A 17169-nucleotide genomic window follows, 5' to 3' on the forward strand; every position below is an offset into this window, starting at 1 on the left:
GGGCAACCTTGCTTCCCTGACTGTAGGTCCTGGGCCTTCTGTCTCCTGTGGCTGAAGGCCGTGCGGGCAGCAGTGCTGACAAAGAGCCCCACCCCCCAGCCCCCAGTCAGAAGGCAGGCCGGGTCTGCGTGAGGCCTGCTGGCTCTGTTTGCCCTGTGGTTCCAGGCCCAGCCACATTCACCTGGGAACAGTGTGTTCCCTATGCGGTCCCGCCAGTAGGTCACTCTCGCCAGGAGCCTAGGAGGGGCGTCTGAGGGTAGCCAGGGAGAAGGAGCTCGGACCCAGGCCATCTCTGAAGGGAACTGCGCCTGGGCGGGCACGCTGGGCCGGCCCTGCACTCCGCTCCTATGAGACAGGCATTGATCGCAGGGCAGGGAGCGTTGGCTGGGCTGGCGGCTCAGGTTATGGAGTCAAAGACCCAGGTTTGAATCCTGACCCCGCCCATAGAAGCTGTGCAACCTCTGACAAGTCACCCAACCTCTCAGAGCCTCAGTTGCTTTCCCTGCAAAAGGAGACCAAATCCCTTCTCTGCTTACACGCAGGGTTGTGGGAAGATGACACGTTTCACTATTTGTATCCACTCACACGTACCCTCTCCCGCACAGTCCTACACCCCGCACGATGGGGACACAAAAAGCACGTAAGACATGCCCCCTGCACCGGGAGTTTGGAGCCCAGGTGGGAAATGTACACGTGATAGTCTGAACTCCCGCTCACCCGGGAGATTGTGGATACAAGACAATTAGCTTTCTCTGCGCTCCTGGCAGAAATTGCTCATCAGCCTGCATGAGTGGGCCGTGTGCAAGACAGCCTTGAATGGCGATGGCAGGTGAGTGGGCAACCCTGAGCTCCACCCTGGACGGGGCTGCATGTCAGCAGGGAGGGGGTGGGGGGCTTTTCGGGCCTTTGCCAAGTCTCGGGATCAGAGGTGTGAAAACATGCGTCATCTGGCCTCCTGGTGAGAGCCAGAGCATTGCCTCAATCACCCATCCCAGCCTGGGGTGCAGGGAAAGGCCCCTCTCCGAGGGTTTTAATTGTTTTTAATGGTTTCGCTGTCACTAAATTGTTAGAACAAAGGTGGAGGAGGAGAGATGCCCTGGACTCAGGCAGGGTCTGAGATGCCTGGGGTCCCCGCTGAAGATCCCTCCCCACTCACCCACTCCAGCCTTCTCTCTGCCTGTGAATGGTCTTGGACTCTCCCAATCACTCTGCATTTTGGGTGCTGCCAGAGAGGCCGTCTTAGAAGGTGTGGCATGCTATTGTCTATTTCTGCTCACAGCTCCCCACCCCATCACCTGGGGGCAACTCTGAGCCCACACTGGGCAAGCTTAATAGGGGCTTGTCAAGCTCTGGGATCCAACTTCTGTTCCTCCTGAAAGCCCTGGTTGCAGGGCCTCCCAACCCCAGGGGATGAACGGAGTTGGAAGGAGACTAACATTAATTAAACTCTTTCCCTGTGCAACACAGTTCCCAAAGCCCTAATGACAACCTCACTTATCCGTAAGGAACAGGCGCTCCAAGAAGTCCATAACTGCTCCCACGGGGCTCTGGTAGGAGGTGGTGGGTGCGGAACAGCAAGATCTCTTCGCTGGTGGGGTCTGCTCCCCGGGCCAGGTCTAGGCAGGAAGCAGGACTTCTGGCCTTGGACCCAGTTCCATGGCAAGGCCCTTCAGGAACCCAGCTGTCCCTGCTGCCTCTCCACCCACGGAGTGTGCTGCCCAACTCCGTCCCCTGTTCCCGGCCACCAGGCATGGCTCGGGTGGCCGGGCCTCCCGCAGTCTCCCCCGGCACATGTATGCAGGTGCACGTGCATGTGTGCACATGTGTTTGTTTGCCCTGAGTTTTATGGGTCAGTGCCCACATAAGTCATGGTTGGAAAAAACAACCATGACAAAATGCACCGAGGTAGCTGCGAAAGAAGGTGGGAGGGAGGTCGTCTGATGTAGACAGGCGTGCGGCTCTCCTGCTCAGGGAGGGCGCCAGGCCTCCCACGGCTGTCCTGCCAGCCCAGGGTCCTGGACGCTGGATGGAGTGGGCAAAGAGCTCCTCTGGCCAGCTGAGCGGCACCATCTGAAAGGTGGGAGGAGACACAGCTCCCCGCTTCCCAAAGCTCCCTAGTCAGGAAGGAGACAAGGATGGGCACCCACCCTGCTGCTGCAGCCACCAGTGCACCCCGGGGTGCCCAGGGTAGGCTCTGGCCAGACCTGGGAACCAAGAAGCGTGGTGCAGCTGGCACAAGCTCTGGGCATGGGGAGATTCCTATCTCCTGTCCCTTGCCAGCCAAATTCTTTAACCTCTTCCGAACTTCGGTGTCTTCATCTGCAAACTGGAGGTATCAGTGCTTACCCTGTAGACTAATTGTGAAGGTTAAATCAGAAAGAGGCATTCGGAGTCTTTGAAGAGTCCTGGCAAACTGCAGCATTCAGTGAGCACGTGCACCTCCCCACTGCCTGCAGGTGGAAGACTCCCCAAATCAGACCTCCCCGGAGGAGTCAGCCAGGCCCAGGAAGGCCCCTGTCTCCCCACCTCGGTTCTAGGCCAAGGCTGGACTTTCTTCAGGGTGATGCCGCCTGGCTGTGGGGGCTGAGGACGGAGACTGGTCTCCTAGGTTGGGAGGGAGGAAACAGCAAGGGTTTGGATTCTAGTTTGTGGTGGGGACGGGGCCTGACCTCCTGGGGGAAGGGCCCGAGGCCCCGTGGTTGATTCATACAGGAAACACTCACTGGGCACCAGCCCTGTGCTACAAGCACAGTGACGAGCAAGACTAATGACGTGGACTCCCCTAGATGGGGAGACATTTCCACGTGCTGTGGTCAGGGCTGTGATGGGAGGAAGCATGGGGTCCTGTATGAGCATAAAGCCCGCCAGGGGCAGGAGGTGTTGGGGGGGGCGGTTCTGGAGGAGGAGACTGGGAGACTGGCTTTAAGGGGAGTCTTGAGGAACAAGTAGAGGTTGCCTGGGAGACAATAGAAAGAAGATGCGAGAAGGGGGACATGTCAGGGTAATTTCAACCTGTAGGTTGTGCACGGAGGGTAAGTGGGATGGCAGCAAGAGGAGCCAGGAGAAGTGGCTGGGGCGGGTCACAGAAGATCTTACCTGCAGTGCTAAGGAGCTCAGACCCGGACTTCTTAATCCCAGCACCTGGCAGCTCAGCCAGGCTGTTGGGAAGGGAAACCCTGCGTCCAGGTAAGGACATTGGCAAAAGCCCACGATGCACCCTGCCCAGGAGTAAGCAGACCCCAGGCAGGACCGTTCCCTTCCCTAGACAGTCTGCGGTGGGATCAGGGGCCACTGGGAGCCCACCCTGGAAGGCAGAAGCCGCACCGTCCTCTGCCCAGAGCATTCCGAGGGACGTCTGCAAACTCTCACTTTATTTTCCATTTACCGAGGGAGCCAGGGAGGCGGATGGAGAGAGAGGAGAAAGCTTGGAGAATCTGCTCCACATCTCTCTGGGCTCAGAGGACTCTGAGGATGACAATGATCGCAGCCGTCCCCTCTCCTCCACACACACACACACACACACACACACACACACACACACACCTTTCCCGAGTCTCCTGGAAGCTTCTAAGGCCCAATCTCTTCCTCCTGCCCTGAAGCCTCCCAGTCACTCACTTCCCGCCTCAGGTCCTAGAAAAGGACACTAAAGCCTAAGATACAGGACAGGACCCAGGAGACCCAGCCGCTCAGCTCTTTGTGCCTCTTGAGTCAGACAAGGGAGCGGGAGGAGGGATGGATCCTGCTGCTCTCCGCCTGCTTAACGCTGCCTCCTCTTCTCCAGGGCTGCCTGCTGGGCACGGCGATGAGTGAGCAGGCCCAGCGGACAAGAATGGAGAGCCGCACCCAGGAGGACGAGGAGTGATGCCCCGCCGTCCCCCATGACCGCCCTGGGAGTGGGGCTTCCCAGGCCCTGGCAGGCGGCTGACCCTCAGCCTGCCAACCGCTAAGGGCGGGACTTGAGACGTTTCCCGTGGATGGTCCCCTCTCCTGCGGCTCCACCATGAGGCTCCTCGTGGCCCCCCTCTTGCTAGCATGGGTGGCTGGTGCCTCTGCCGCTGTGCCCGTGGTCCCCTGGCGTGTGCCCTGCCCCCCTCAGTGTGCCTGCCAGATCCGGCCCTGGTATACACCCCGCTCGTCCTACCGCGAGGCCACCACCGTGGACTGCAATGACCTGTTCCTGACGGCCGTGCCCCCGGCGCTGCCCGCGGGCACACAGACCCTGCTACTGCAGAGCAACGGCATCGTCCGCGTGGACCGGAGCGAGCTCGGCTACCTGGCCAACCTCACGGAGCTGGACCTGTCCCAGAACAGCTTTTCCGACGCCCGGGACTGTGACTTCCAGGCCCTGCCCCAGCTGCTGAGCCTGCACCTGGAGGAGAACCAGCTGACCCGCCTGGAGGACCACAGCTTTGCGGGGCTGGCCAGCCTGCAGGAGCTCTATCTCAACCACAACCAGCTGCGCCGCATCGCCCCAAGGGCCTTCGCCGGCCTCGGGAACCTGCTGCGGCTGCACCTCAACTCCAACCTGCTGCGGGCCGTGGACAGCCGCTGGTTCGAGATGCTGCCCAGCCTGGAGATCCTCATGATCGGCGGCAACAAGGTGGACGCCATCCTGGACATGAACTTCCGGCCCCTGGCCAACCTGCGCAGCCTGGTGCTGGCCGGCATGAGCCTGCGGGAGATCTCCAGCTACGCCCTGGAGGGGCTGCGGAGCCTGGAGAGCCTCTCCTTCTATGACAACCAGCTGGTCCGGGTGCCCCGGCGGGCGCTGGAGCAGGTGCCTGGCCTCAAGTTCCTGGACCTGAACAAGAACCCGCTGCAGCGGGTGGGGCCCGGGGACTTCGCCAACATGCTGCACCTCAAGGAGCTGGGGCTGAACAACATGGAGGAGCTGGTTTCCATCGACAAGTTCGCCCTGGTCAACCTCCCCGAGCTGACCAAGCTGGACATCACCAACAACCCGCGGCTGTCCTTCATCCACCCCCGCGCCTTCCACCACCTGCCCCAGATGGAGACCCTCATGCTCAACAACAACGCGCTCAGTGCCTTGCACCGGCAGACGGTGGAGTCGCTGCCCAACCTGCAGGAGGTGGGTCTTCACGGCAACCCCATCCGCTGCGACTGTGTCATCCGCTGGGCCAACGCCACCGGCAGTCGCGTCCGCTTCATCGAGCCGCAGTCCACCCTGTGCGCGGAGCCGCCGGACCTCCAGCGCCGCCCGGTCCGGGAGGTGCCCTTCCGAGAGATGACGGACCACTGCCTGCCCCTCATCTCCCCCCGCAGCTTCCCTCCCAGCCTCCACGTGGCCGGCGGACAGAGCCTGGTGCTGCACTGCCGGGCGCTGGCAGAGCCAGAGCCTGAGATCTACTGGGTCACTCCGACTGGGGTTCGACTGACAGCTGCCCGTGCAGGCAAGAGACACCGGGTGTACCCCGAGGGGACCCTGGAGCTGCGGAGGATGACAGTGGCAGAGGCGGGGCTGTATACCTGTGTGGCCCAGAACCTGGTGGGGGCCGATACCAAGACCGTCAGTGTGGTGGTGGGCCGGGCTCCCCTGAAGCTAGGCAGGGACAAGGGATGGGGGCTAGAGCTCCGGGTGCAGGAGACCCACCCCTATCGCATCCTGCTCTCTTGGGTCCCCCCACCCAACACTATCGCCACCAACCTCACCTGGTCCAGCGCCTCCTCCCTCCGGGGCCAGGGGGCCACTACTCTGGCCCGCCTGCCTCGGGGCACCCACAGCTACAACATCACCCGCCTCCTTCAGGCCACGGAGTACTGGGCCTGCCTGCAAGTGGCCTTTGCTGATGCCCACACCCAGTTGGCCTGCATATGGGCCAGGACTAAAGAGGCCACTCCCTGCCACAGAGCCTTCGGGGACCGGCCTGGGCTCATCGCCATCCTGGCCCTGGCTGTCCTCCTGCTGGCAGCCGGGATAGCAACCCACCTCGGCCCTGGCCAGCCCAGGCAGGGAGTGGGTGGGCGGCCTCTCCTTCCAGCCTGGGCTTTCTGGGGCTGGGGTGCCCCCTCAGTCCGGGTGGTGTCGGCACCTCTCGTCCGGCCCTGGAATCTGGGACGGAAGCTGCCCACGTCCTTAGAGGGAGAGACACGGTCACCACCATTGTCTCACAATTCCTGGAGCTCATCCTGTCCTCCGCAGTAGAGAAATAACGAGGACTGCTTTTTAACAAAAGGGAAGCGATCTGGGCCAGATGCCCTGCCAAGAACGTGACATGGACCCACGTGCTCAGGGCCGGACCATGACAGACGGGGCTGGTGGCCCCAGGGGCTGCTCCTGCCACCCCCAACCATGGCCCTTCCCTTCTGGGGGGCTCCTCTGCTGCCTTTTTGAGGAGCATCTGCAAGGGACAGAAGGACTCTGGCGAAAACCTCCCACCTCCCCAGCTGTCTACATGCCCAGAGGCTCCTGGGCAGCGCCTGGCTGTCCCCTCCCCGTGTCCCCAGGCCCTCGGCCCTCAGGATGTGCCCCTCCTCTGCCGTTTCTCTGTTCAGTCTCAGTTGCTTGTTCTTCCCCCTCCCGGGCAAGGGCTGAAGGAGGCCTCTCCTCCCACCGTCCCAGCGACCCCAGCCTGCTCTGAAGGACACTTGGACCAGGCTGCCCAGGACCCCCGCCTCCTCCTGGCAGCCCGGTTGGCGCTCGGAGGCAATTTTGTACCTTTGCGGAGGAATGTGTCACCTCCCCCAACCCAGTTCGCTCTTTTCTCCTGTTTTGTAAAAAATAAAAGTAAATAAGAAAAATGTGCTAAGGAGGGAAGGCAGACAAAAGGGAAATAGTCCTTTGAGTCCTGAGTACAAACCCGGAGCTCTGTGCTCGGGGGATCCCTGTGAGCCTAGAGGGGGGCGAGGGAGGGGCGGGAACGGAAGAGGAGAAAGCGAAGGAGGGGGAGTGGCGAACCAGGGCATTGGTTTCCTTCAGGTTTCAATTCCGGCTTCTCCCAGACAGTCTGTAACTGTGAGCAGCGGAGCTGGGAAGAGGGACAAAGAGCCGACAAAGAGCCGAGAGGCTAACGAGAGAGGGAGAGAGCACAGGCGGCAAGGAGGAAGGTCGGGGAGAGAAAGGGAGAAAAAGCCAGAGATGGCGGGAGTGGAAATTTCCATCACCAAACACTGTCACCCCTCCTCATTCTCTGATAAGCAATTAACATGCCAGTGCCTAAGAAGCACTTCCCAGGCCTCTTTCTAATTAAGCAAACCCAAGGGGCAGAGTCATGCAGAGAACTGCAAATCATCAAGACAGCAAGAAGCTGGCTCGCTGGGGCAGGAACCTGGGTGGGGTGATGGGGGATGGGAGCGGGTGAGGGCCGTGGGACAATGAAGTCGGTGCATTTATCTTTCCGGTCCATTTCAGTATAGTTTGCAGTGAGCCTGGTTTGCTTTTACGGTATTTTTTAAAAAACAGATTGACTTCCGAAGCCCAAGTGTGAAGTGGACGTGTGTTGGAGAGGCCACAGGGGCGAGGGGAGCGGCTGCCGTGGGCCAGGCGGGGGGGCAGCTCCAGAGCAAGAGGCCGCTGACCCCGGCCTCGTTCCGAGGTGTCCGGAGAAAGTGACAGAGCTCCTGAAACTGAAAAGCAGCAGCGCGTGAGCCTGAGGACCCCTGAGCTCCAGACACACCAGCAGACTCCTCGGAGGCTGAGCTGAGCTGCCATGGAGTCACTGGTGGAAGGCAGACTAGGAGGCAGGGCATCGGGCCCCAGACCCACACAGAGCACCCTCACCCCAGCCAGAGGGTGGTGCTCCTCCCTCGGTGAGCGCCCAAGCGCAGGGTTCTCTGAAGACCCTCACAAACGCCCGTTCAGAAGCCTCCTGCCCCTGCGGAGTCACCCAGGGCCTGCTGAGCGTGGATGGCCAGGCCCACCCGGGACTCCCCTGGGGGCCTCTGACCTAGATCTGGGCAGGTCCTGAGACTCTGCCTTCCTCACTCGTTTTCAGGGGACACTGGTGCTGCTGGTCTGGGGGCCACACTTTGAGGACCTCAGAGCTCCATCCAGCATGTAGTGGCTAGAACCGTGGTCAGCAAACTGCGGCTCGAGAGCCACATGCAGCTCTTTGGCCCCTTGAGTGTGGCTCTTCCTAAGCCTCAGGAGTACCCTAATTAAGTTAATAACAATGTACCGACCTATATAGTTTAAGTTTTAAAAATGTGGCTCTCAAAAGAAATTTCAATCGTTGTACCGTTGATATTTGGCTCTGTTGACTAATGAGTTTGCCAACCACTGGGCTAGAATGTTCCACTCCTGCTCCAGGCCCCCAGGAGAGAGGGGGAAGGGGCCTCCGCTCCTCCCACTTCACTGGTGGGCTGCTCGGGTCAGCAGGCTCCATTCACACGTGCTCCTTCCCATGGGTGCTGATGTGTTCTTTGTGGAGGGGGTGGGCAAGCAAAGACACAGCAAACACGCTCCCGTCCCCTTCCGGCACCATGACCAACGCTCCTGTGGCCTCTGGTGTTCTCTCCTGGTGAACTTTGGGGTCACCACAGCTACGTTCTGGGCAGAGCCACCAACTGACTGGAGCTGGCCTTGGGAGCTAGCCTGTTCGCCACCCGTGATCCAGAAGGCATGTGGGGAGGAGGCGGGCAGGGCCTTTGTGGATCATGGAAAACTGCAGCTGGAAATCAACACCTCTCCTCGCTTTGCTGCCTTTCTGGATGGGCCCACATGGCACAGAGCTTCGAGGTCTTGCTCCCTTAAGTGAGCACCCAGAAGCCCTGGGAAGCCTGTGGAGCCCTGCAGCCCCCCCGCCCTGTCAGCACCTGCTGCCACCCCACACCTCCCCTAGGAGCCCTGGGGCCCAGCAGAGCAAGAGACCCGGACACTGAGCAGCGCACAGCGGGAGGCTCGAGGCCTCAGCTCCCGCTGGCTCAGAATAGCCCAGACGTGCCTGGGTTGGAAGGTGGAAGGCCTCTTTGCTACCTTCCTTTCCCTCAGCTGCAGACCGGAAGCCTTGGGGGGTGGGGAGAAGCCCCTGGGGAGAGGAGGGTCCATTCTGGTGCCCAGTCTCCGCACGCCCGGTGTCTGGCTGCACTGCTGCGTCCCGGGTGCCCCGGAGCCTACAGCTGCTTGAGTCCCTGCAAATGAATCCCTTCTTCTGGGGAGGAAAGGCAGGTATGGCGATTACACCTGTCTCTCAACTGGATCCCCATGTCCTAAGCGCATTGGCCACCATGAGCAGTTAGGTGAGCTGAGAGAGGACGGGAAGAGCGGCCTTGTTTGTCCTGGAAAGAGATGCCACTGCAGGGACACAGCCCGTCAGGGGGGAGGAGAAAGAGGCACTTGGTGGGTTGTTGTTCCCTAGAATCGCTAGAAACCGAGGAAATGGGGGTGAGCAGCCTCGCCCTGGCACAGAGCTGGCATGTGCTCAGGTCCCTGTGAGCAGGCGGGAGGATGGGCGACCATGCCCTGATGTCTATTAACACAGGCGAAGTGGCATTTGAAGTCAGCGTTCACACTAGACTGAGCGTGTAGGCAACTAAACATGCTGCGTTTAAAACAAACAAAATAGCTATTTACCCGGTCTCTTCTGTACGTGTAGGATTGCTTTTTTAACCCTCAATAGAAAGCAAGATTTATTTCTGTTTAAATGTTATGTAAGACCTATCGTTTCCATCTATCGAGATGATTTCCAAACCCAGCCTAACTATTGACGTGTTAGCGTTCCCTCCCTGCATGCCACTGCTCCATTCTGTCCTGCCTTCTCTGTCCTCATCCACAGCTCAGACAGATTGTAGAGCAGCCCTGGGTGGACACATGCTGTGGCTCACCACCAGCCTGACACAGGGCCAGCAATCAACATGTCCGGTGTGGCCACTCAGACAACTGCAAACCGCTGAACTATACAATCTTGCACTGGCATTTCTGCATTCTCCCACGAGGCTGGCTTCGTTGGAGTCGCTGTCAAAATGAGAAGACAGTGAGTTTGTGGCGTTCCTGGGAGCTGAGTCTAGTCCCTGGTCACAGAAGAAAATGAGGTTGGCTGCTCTGTGTAGGATGACCAGAGGGACTTTCCTGGTCTTAGCGCTGGAAGTCCCTTGTTTTAGGAGCTGTCAGTCTTGGGGAGCCCTGGAATGGTCACCCTAGTCTAGTGAACTCTTTCTTTTTTAAAAAATATTTTATTTTTTTCAGAGAGGAAGGGAAACAGAGAGAGAGAGATAGAAACATCAATGATGAGAATCATTGATCGGCTGCCTCCTGCCCCACACTGGGGATCGAGCCTGCCACCCGGGCATGTGCCCTGACCGGGAATCGAACCGTGACTCCTGGTTCATAGGTGGACACTCAACCACTGAGCCATGCCGGCTGGGCTAGTGAACTCTTTCTAAATGTACCAAGCCATCTTCCTTGCTCCCTTTCTCCTCGCTCCCTCCTAATCACAGATATTTCATGAATTTGACTATGTGGTGGGCGCAGTTCTGGGAACTGGGGGTGCAGATGTAATTCTGAACCCAACTTTGCATTTTAGAGAGGGGAGAAAGCTGGTAAGAAGGCCCCATAGGTAAATATACAGTATGTGGGAAGGTGATGGCTAGGGGAAACAATGTCAGGGAGGGAAGAGGATGAGAGGGGATGTGAGGGCTCACCTAGGGTGCTCAGCACAGGCCTTGTTGAGAAGGTGACATTTGGGAGAGAACCGAGCAGTTATCTGGGGGAAGAGTGATCCAGGCAAAGGGAATAGTATGGGTGACGGCCAAGAGCAAGGAGGGAGCGGGAAGAGTAATGGCCCAGGTCAGAGAACAGCCAGGCAATTGCTCTGAGCCTTTAGGCCACGGGAAGGACTCAGGCCTTCCTTTCCAGCAAGTGGGGGGGCCCACGGGAGGGTCCTGAGCAGATTTGACTTAAAGGGATCCCTCTGGTTGCTAGACTGAGAACAGCACAGAGGTTCGGGGGTGTGGGGTGTTGAGTGCCGAAGCAGAGAGGCCAGTTAGGAGTCAGCCTACTGTGATTATCATCTCAGTTTAAGCATTGCTTCTAGAACTTTGCCAGGGATGGACTTCAAGGACACCTCCAGTATTTTCTAAATCTATCCTTTCCCCCATTTTTGAAAACCAAAGCCACATGTACTCTTTTGCAGGCTCCTGACCCCTCTGCCTTTCCCCTGAATCATCTAAAGCAGCTCACAGAGATCAAAGCTCCATCCCGTTGCACGTCCTCGTAACACAGAACCCGGAACTCGTGCAAGGTAGCGAGGAAGGAGCTCCACTGGCCTCCCGTTCCACCTTAGTTGTGCTTGTCATTCAAGCATGTCATTCCAAGGGAGAGACAGCAGTAGCTGGAGGAGTCCCCGTCCTGCCCTTGCTCTGTCACCATTGACAACCCTTAGGCTGTTCCAGGCCTGATGTCTACCTTCCTTCTTGATGATTTTACTAAGAGAACCCTTGTGTGCTCCTCATGGGTTTCCCACGTGTCAGGTCACGTGCTTTAATCTCCCCAGCACAGTCCTCACCCACTTGTGCTTTCCTTCTGCAGTTGCCCTTGGGTCAACACCATCTCCTTGTATTTTTGTAGAATCGTGATGATGGCTGACACTGAGCCCCTACTGTGTGCTAGCCATTCTAGTACAGATCTCACACACGCCATTTATTTCATCCGCAGCCACCTTCTCAAGTAGATACTATCATCCCCATGTTACCAATTTAGATAGCAGAGCTCAGAAAGGCGAGTTGGCTTGTCCAAAGTCACACAGCTAGTAAGTAGGTGGCAAGCCGGGATTCAAAGGCTCTGTCTTCGCCATCCTGCTCCACTAGGTTCAAATTCATCTACTTTAAAAGTATGTCAATAGTTTCTCAAGAACATGAAAACTTCTAAAACCCACGTGGAGATTTTAGAGAGCTCCCCGTGCAGCCACTTCTATTTTTAGATGCTGCCCTCGTTTTTAATTCAGGATAATTTATGGCTTTATTGTCAGGACGTCAGTTTTAAAACCTCTGAACTATATTGTCTTGAGAATCACAGCTTCTGATTAATTTCTCTGCATTCTTGAAACATGCACTTTAGAAGTCTGGGTATGCTTCGTTTTGCCCCTCATCCTTTCTTTCCTTAGATACTATGAACTCTACAATCCTATAGTGGCTTCTGCTGGGGGTTCTGATCTCTCCCCTCCCCAATCAGTTCTTCTTTGTTGAAATTATGCCCAGAGCACCCTTTGCCCATGGCCTTCCTTTGCCCCTGAGCTCAGACTTCCGCTCGCAAGTCAGGAGCTGATCAGCAGCTCGACACTGAGCTGAGCAGTGCCCAAGCCGGGGTCCAGGTGGCAGGAGTCCCCACCACCGCTTCCCCTGGCCTCTGCACCCATTTCTTAGCGTCAAGTAGAAAACACAGTCCCGAGGGCCCCTCCAGGCCACGTGGCCCAACGCATTCTCATGCCCCAATGCCCTCCTGAGCCCTCCCCTTTGTCTTCACCAAAAGCTGGTGCCACTTCTTGTGACCTTCCATTGCCCAGCTGCAGTCAGGAATGGGCATCCCACCCCGAACTCCTCCACACACCCCGAAGCTTCGTGCCCTCCAGGTTCTCTTTCTCTAGTCCCCAGCAAGGAGCTCTCCCCCCACCCCCCCGTTTGTAGAAATTTCCAATCACTGCAGTCCCTCACCCCACTATGTAGCACCTCTGTATGCAAAGGGGCCTAATGGTCTTGCGCATGGGTGTCTGGGAGCTCTGAAGAGCTACTGTTGGAAAACGGCAGCTCCCTTGGCAACAAGAGCACGCAGTAGGTTGGAGGAGTACTAAGGAGCTGCTCCTCATCCTCTCATTGCCACCTCAGGAATCAAAAAGGGCCAGGCTGTCAGCCTGTGAGGAGGGAAGAAGGAACCCAGGCTCAACCTACATAAGAATAATGTGCAGGTGTGGCGGGCTGGCACGGCCATGGCATACTCAGCCCAACATGGGCACCATATGTGCCACACCAGCTCAGCCAGGTTCAGTGAGCCCGAGTGGGGGCGGTGAAGGGTTGAAAAAAGACAGACGAGAGAAGAAAGCTGGGCCTCAGAGGCACGCTGCCCTCTCTGATGGAGAGACAGCGCCACGGGCTACAAGCCATGCCTTTATTTTATAGCAGATTCCACCAGGCAAAGTAAGGACGTGGTCAAGATGTTTACAACATTCTCGTGGGTTTTGGTCCTACTCAACTACATGCATCTGAACTCTATCAAGCCCACATCACTCAGGCACGTGGGGCCACGTGTTCGGACCATAGGTTCACGCTTACTACAGCTGCTGGCTATAATTGTGCTGGGAGGGCTCTGCCCTCCAAGCTGGGACTTGCATGTGGCCATGAGAGGACTGTGCCCTCTCATTAGTCCAAGGCTTGAACCTGTCCAAACACTGTAGCTGCTTTCTACATGCGGGCTCTAGCCAGTTTAGCTCAGTGGATAGAGCCTCGGCCTGTGGACCGAAGGGTCCTGGGTTCAATTCTGGTCAAGGGCACATGCCTGGGTTGTGGGCTCAATCCCCAGTGGTGGGCATGCAGGAGGCAGCCAATCAGTGATTCTCTCTCACCATGGATGTTTCTATCTCTCTCTCTCCCTTCCTCTCTGAAACCAATAAAAATATTTAAGAAAAAATGTGTGGTACATTGTGGCACGTGGCTGAGCCCACTGTTACCTACTTCCTCATTTGCTCTTACCCAGATATGGTTGTAATCCCCATTTTACAGGCAAGGGGACAGAGGCTTGGAAATTTTACAGACGTTTCCCAAGTTCACACAACCAATAAGGGCAGAGCTGGAGTTCGAGTCCAGGTCTCCTAATTCCGAATTGCCATGCTCTAGTCACCTGCCCACACTGAACACCTTCTACCTAAAAACAAGGGCGTGAGGGCAGCGCACTCCTCTGTGGGGTGGGGGTGCCAGCCTCTGTACTAACCACAGAGGACAAGGAGGAGATGGTACCACTTGCACCAACAAGGATCGTAGGAGCTGCGTGGGTGGTTGGCAGGTCCCAGGACTCGTGGGGGCGGAGCTGATCGAGGCCAAGGAGCCCTGGGGAGACAAGGCCACTGCCTGGTAAAACCCCTCACAGCCGCAGCCTGCCTTGTAGAAACACCTGGTTCAGGCCCCTCCCTGCTAATGGCTTCACCATCATCATCTCCATTTGTTTCACAGTGAGGCTGGAGGGCAACTAGACCCCGGTCTCTTGGCTCAGGGCAGGGCTGGACTGAGAGTCCCTGGCCATACTCCTCAGGGGTTCAAAGTGGACTCGGGGAGTCCATGGACTGCTGTGAATTGCTGACAAGTTTTCCTGCTAACAGGCATGTGTGGAATTTTCTGGAGAGAGGCCGCCCTGGGTTCGATATGATTCTGAAATGGGCCCGAAACCCAGAAAAATCAAAACGTGCTGCATCAGAGGGTCTGAGAGTCACAGCCACAGCTCCAGACTGCAGTTGGGAGTTGCCAAGGGAAATCACCACCCACAACTGGGGCTCTGTTAGGGGGGTTAGATTATAAACAGCCATCATCTCCGCACCTAAGTGGGAATCAGGTTTCTGTATGAAGACATTTCCCTTAAAATAAGGAAAGTGAGTGAGTCCCCAGCATCTTCATCTGCAAAGCAAGGGCCCCTGTGTCTCCCCTAACCTTCAATCAAAGCTTCAAGCTTCCAGCCCAGAAACCTACAAGCTTTCTGACTCCACTGCACCCCCTCCCTTGCCAGCCCTGTAGGTCCCCCAACCCTGATAGCCACAGTAGAGCTCACTCAGCCAGTCCCTTCTGAGCACACCAGCTGGTCCGTGGTAACTTATACACACGCTCAAACAGAAGAGGCCACGTGCCAATCAGTGATACACGCAGACAGAGGAGGCCTCGTGCCAATCAGTGATACACGCAGACAGAGGAGACCTCGTGCCAATCAGTGATACACGCAGACCGAGGAGGCCACGTGCCAATCAGTGATACACGCAGACAGAATAGGCCTCGTGCCAATCAGTGATACACGCATACAGAAGAGGCCACGTGCCAATCAGTGATACACGCAGACAGGAGGCCACGTGCCAATCAGTGATACACGCAGACAGAGGAGGCCTCGTGCCAATCAGTGATACACGCAGACAGAGGAGACCTCGTGCCAATCAGTGATACACGCAGACCGAGGAGGCCACGTGCCAATCAGTGATACACGCAGACAGAATAGGCCTCGTGCCAATCAGTGATACACGCATACAGAAGAGGCCACGTGCCAATCAGTGATACACGCAGACAGGAGGCCACGTGCCAATCAGTGATACACGCAGACAGAGGAGGCCACGTGCCAATCAGTGATACACGCAGACAGAGGAGGCCTCGTGCCAATCAGTGATACACGCAGACAGAGGAGACCTCGTGCCAATCAGTGATACACGCAGACCGAGGAGGCCACGTGCCAATCAGTGATACACGCAGACAGAATAGGCCTCGTGCCAATCAGTGATACACGCATACAGAAGAGGCCACGTGCCAATCAGTGATACACGCAGACAGGAGGCCACGTGCCAATCAGTGATACACGCAGACAGAGGAGGCCACGTGCCAATCAGTGATACACGCAGACAGAAGAGGCCACGTGCCAATCAGTGATACACGCAGACAGAAGAGGCCACGTGCCAATCAGTGATACATGCAGACAGAGGAGGCCTCGTGCCAATCAGTGATACACGCAGGCAGAAGAGGCCACGTGCCAATCAGTGATACACGAAGACAGAGGAGGCCTCGTGCCAATCAGTGACTGTCTTGCTACATTGACATAAACAGGTTGCATAAGGGTGCGCTTGCACAGAACATATATTGCTGCTACTGAGGCATTGCCCTCCCACATGCGTAGGGCAAAAGGGCCTTTCACCTAGTGATACTGCTGTGTCCGCGCCTGCACGCAGGGTATGGCAAACGGGCCTTGGTCACCCAGCATGCTCTGATTGATTAGAGTTCCACACTTGGGAAAGCCAGTCTCAAGCCCTTCCCCTTTTCATCTTGGGTAGGTGAGAATCACCCATCCTGTTCTCGTTCTCCTTTATACCCCTTCCCCAATTCCTCAGCTTCTCAGACACCCCCACACGCATACACACGTGCTGTGTGCACATGTGCTTGCACAAACACGCAACGTTGTAAATGTCACTTGCAGCTCTGCTCCAGGCCCCAGTCTACACAGCCATCTGCCAGGAGCTATTTTAAGCATCTAATAAAGCTGCTCAGAAGGAACCTGGGGTGTTCTGCCCTCTGTTTCCCCAGGACAAGAGCATTGGCTCCAGATGGAACTGCATGCTGGCACCACGTGAAGAGGAGGAGAAAGGATGAGCCCAGGGCTAGCAGAGACCCAGTCACTCCCATAGCAGTGGGGGCGGGGGAGGGCCACAAGTAAGAAGGGAGGACATTCCGTCTGGGCCAGCGGTTCTCAACCTGTGGGTCGCGACCCCTTTGGCAGTCGAACGACCCTTTCACAGGGGTCGCCTAAGACCATCCTGCGTATCAGACATTTACATTACGATTCATAACAGTAGCAACATTACAGTTATGAAGTAGCCACGAAAATAATTTTATGGTTGGCTCACAACATGAGGAACTGTATTTAAAGGGCCAGAAGGTTGAGAACCACTGGTCTGGGCAGAGGCCTATACCTGGATTCGAATCCCTGCTGGGATCCTTACACACCTGTCGACCTCGCCTGAGAATGAGGGCTGCCAGTACGTAACTCCCTGGTTCTCAAACTGGAGCCAGCACCAGAATCCCCTGGGCCGGGGGAGGGACACAGATTCCTGGCTCGAACCCGGAGGTTCCGATTCCCAGAGTCTGGAGTGGGGCTTGAGAATTTGCATCTCACACAAGTCCTCGAAGGGATGCTTCTGGTTGGGGACCACGCTCTGAGAAACCGTGACCTGACTCATGAGTGGTTGTGAGCATTAAGTGAGAAAACATACGTGAAGCAGCTAGCACGTGGTGAGACGGAGGCTCTCAGCCTGCACTGTGCATGAGAAGCGCCTGGGAGCCTTAACCACTGATGCCCAGCACCTCAGGCCAATTAAATCAGAGTCTCTAGGGGTGAGATACAGACAGGATGACTTTTTTTAAAAAAGCTCCCCAGGTGATTTAAATGCACAGTCAAGGTTGAGAGCAGTTATAGAAGCTCAATACATTTCAAACACGCTGTCTGAGCTACCCAGCTGCCCCTCATTTCAGATCTTGGTCTCCTTTCTT

At 56.9% G+C, this 17169-nt stretch overlaps 1 protein-coding gene across 3 annotated transcripts in view; it reads left to right on the forward strand.

Annotated features, from left to right (window-relative positions):
* Positions 1 to 6844, forward strand: part of LRRN2 (leucine rich repeat neuronal 2) — a 59386-nt gene extending 52542 nt beyond the window's left edge. For all 3 annotated transcript variants that reach the window (XM_070396457.1, XM_070396459.1, XM_070396458.1), the window contains one exon: positions 3782 to 6844. In XM_070396457.1, the coding sequence (XP_070252558.1) occupies positions 4001 to 6163 (2163 nt within the window). In that variant the 5' untranslated portion in view covers positions 3782 to 4000 and the 3' untranslated portion in view covers positions 6164 to 6844. The remainder of the gene's footprint in view (positions 1 to 3781) is intronic.
* Positions 6845 to 17169: the final 10325 nt, after the last annotated feature.

Source organism: Myotis yumanensis, unplaced genomic scaffold (genome assembly GCF_028538775.1).
Source record: "Myotis yumanensis isolate MYYU_CA2020_CCGP unplaced genomic scaffold, mMyoYum1.0.hap1 SCAF_17, whole genome shotgun sequence".
Taxonomy (NCBI): domain Eukaryota; kingdom Metazoa; phylum Chordata; class Mammalia; order Chiroptera; family Vespertilionidae; genus Myotis; species Myotis yumanensis.